General features: G+C 35.5%; 1 protein-coding gene across 2 annotated transcripts; it reads left to right on the top strand.

Annotated features, from left to right (window-relative positions):
* On the top strand, positions 1-1944 carry LOC129885900 (uncharacterized). 2 transcript variants are annotated; one of them, XM_055960375.1, is made up of 3 exons: positions 1-271; positions 920-1311; positions 1406-1944. In XM_055960375.1, exons 2-3 carry the CDS (start codon positions 997-999, stop codon positions 1547-1549), a joined length of 459 nt encoding a protein of 152 aa, XP_055816350.1. In that variant the 5' UTR covers positions 1-271; positions 920-996; the 3' UTR covers positions 1550-1944. The 2 variants fall into 2 exon arrangements, with proteins under 2 accessions (XP_055816350.1, XP_055816349.1); XM_055960374.1 differs by having other exon boundaries at positions 925-1311.
* The last annotated feature ends 953 nt before the right edge of the window (positions 1945-2897 follow it).

Consider the following 2897-nt stretch of genomic DNA (forward strand, 5'->3'; position numbering starts at 1 on the left):
TTATCTTATAATTGTGTCTTTATATTTCTTTCCAACTAGGTATAAAGCTACCTAGTTTGAGCTGTGTTTTTCAATAAAATTGGAGTCATGTGTCTGTCTGTTTCTTTCATCACATGAAACTATAGAATATATGAAGTCCTTAATATTGGGGCTTCCTCTTTCTCAGGATTAAATTCCATTTTTTTTTTAAAAAAAAAATTCTCTTTCAAATATATGTTTATTCATCACATTCTTATTTCCAAGTAGATAACATCAAAGAGCAAGATTCAAGGTATTTTTTCCTCTATTTTTGCAGCTCATGATTTTCTTGATTCTTTTTTTTTTTGTTTTATATCAAACTTTCTTCATATTATCTCTTATCTGCATTTCTTATGTGATAATTGAGAATCTTGTTATGATAAAAGAATTTAAGTGTGTTACAAAAATGGGAAACTTCTATTTCAAGAACTAATATTATTTTTTAAGTGTTACAAAAATGGAAAATATTGCTTGATGATGAAGTGAGATTGTGTGTGTTAATAAAGGTAAAGGGTATTCATAGTTTTTATTAAGCTACTTCTCTCTTGGAGATCATCATTTGTATAATAAATTAAGAAAAACAAGAAAACATGATCATGATATATTCAGAAGCAAAATAAACCTGTTGATTTCTCTTCACTTCAAAGCTAAAAACACAACTTTTTTGCTACCATGAAGTTGTTTTCTTGTTGCTTTATCATACAGAATGAAAGTTCTATATTCCAATGATAGATTTGTGCATCACTTGTGAGCTGTTGAGCATTCTTTCGTTGTGTCGATATTTTTTTTTCCAACTCTTTTAGTCCTATTAGAGATTTATATTGGACTTGTGCTTTTGTTTGTTGTTTTGATTCTATTTCATATAATATTGGACTGAGATAAGCTTATATGGACTGACAAGGACAGTGAGGATTCATATAGTCGACGTCAACTTGCCTGATATTGAGGCGTAGCTGTAGTAGTTTTCGTTATTGATGAATGAAACAAGTGGATATGAATATGAGTGAGATTGGTTCAGAAAGATCAAATCCATGGAACTATATTCACACAAGTTCAGAACCAAGTCCTTCCCAAACACAAGTAAACAGAGAAGGACACTGGAAAAACTTTGGGACATCAATGGATGCTATTTCTTTTGGCTTTGTTGCTACAGCTATCCTCATATCCATGTTTCTCATCATGGCCATATTTGAACATCTCTTCAAGCCTACCACCCCTTTCTCTTCGCCTCGAGGGAGTAGACACAGTTCCTTGGAGTTGGGGCCTATTCAGAAACACGCAAGTTCACAAACAGCAAGTGTCATTTCTTTCTGTAGAGCATTTTTTGGTTCAAACATCATTCCCTCCACTTGATTTAATAAAAAATGATCATCTCTTGTTTGAACAGGTACCAACACAATATTCATCGGATTATACAGTTGTGATGCCAGGACAACAATATCCTACCTTCATTGCCAAGCCAACTCCACTGGCTTGTTCAAGGGAAGGGGTTTATTGGCCTTCCCATGAACATAGTTTTCCCTTCTCTTAATGCTCCTAAATGACTAATTATTGTATTGTCATATATATGAATCCTAAAAGAAGACTTATGTGACCATCAAAAAAGTTCACCAGTTGCAGAATCTAGCACTCTTACCCTGCTTTGATCTGTAAAATTAGCTGTCGGGCGAAAACTGAAGTTTTGTACATTGGAAAGAAGGAAAATGTAGGGTGACATTCATTGTTTTTGTGTAACATATTTGGTTTTGCTTTGTCTGTTGACTGAGTTCCCCTTTTTCTGTTTTGTCTTTTCCAATATGTGAGATGTGGGGATGATATGGGAAGTTCACTAAGCTATGTTTTTAGTTTGTTCTTTTGAAGTAAGCTTATTTTACCATGTAGTGCTTTACCAGTATTTTGACTATTGTGCTTATGCTCTTCTTTCTACTTCGGCAGTTTTATGTCAGTTGATGCTAATTCTAGGAATATGGCTTATGTTTTGTACATAAATCTGGGATGTATATCAAATTTTACACTATTAAACTTGTGAAAACTGCAACTGGAAAAGAGTAACCTCTTTCAATAAAGTGACCAAACAAAAGAGGAAAAATCGAAAAACTTGGATTCAATCTTAGTAGTTTGTATATTTTTTTATTTTTTTTCGGTCGAACTCACACCAACAAGGTAAAAATTTCAACAATCAAACCCTCTCGGTCCAGTGCGGGGAAGCTAGATCCAAGGACTACCTCAAGTTGAGGCTGTTTGCCAACTCTCTTACTAAATTGGCACGTATGAGTAGCTGTCACGAATCGAAGTTTCAAAAGCCAAAAGAGAGATTTGGAGACAAGAAAAAAGTTGGTTGAGACACGGGATGATAGGGCGGGCACTTTGTATGAGAAAGAAAGGATATAAACATAGTGGTTGTCTAACGAGATACTATGTAGAATAAGATCATCAGGGGGAAGGCGAACGGAAACCGACCGAAAACCGATCAGTAGTGTCTCGAGATCCCCTACAATGAATCCTTTCAGCTTTTTGCTAGATGGTTCCCTTTCCGTGCGATAGGGGATAAAATACGTTTTCATCGACATCTTTCTTTTTGATTCAGCAGAAAGAACGAAAAGCCAAAAGTCAAGGTGCATAGCGGTCTTTTCAAGAATAGGGGAGTATAGGGAGAGGGGTAATAGACTATTACCGTTCAGTTCATGTGACGAACCGAACATCGTTAGGTCCCGAATTCTGCGAAGCACCTCACCAGCAAAGTGAAAATTCAAGTAATTACCCAAGGCTTCAATTTTTGGAAGCTAAAATTCGCGTACTCATTTAACCACCCCAGATTCTTGCTGCAGTTGATCTCAATCAAACAACTGTGACTTTCCCTAAAGTGAGTAGAGGACATA

The sequence above is a fragment of the Solanum dulcamara genome, chromosome 4, assembly GCF_947179165.1.
Source record: "Solanum dulcamara chromosome 4, daSolDulc1.2, whole genome shotgun sequence".
Lineage (NCBI taxonomy): Eukaryota > Viridiplantae > Streptophyta > Magnoliopsida > Solanales > Solanaceae > Solanum > Solanum dulcamara.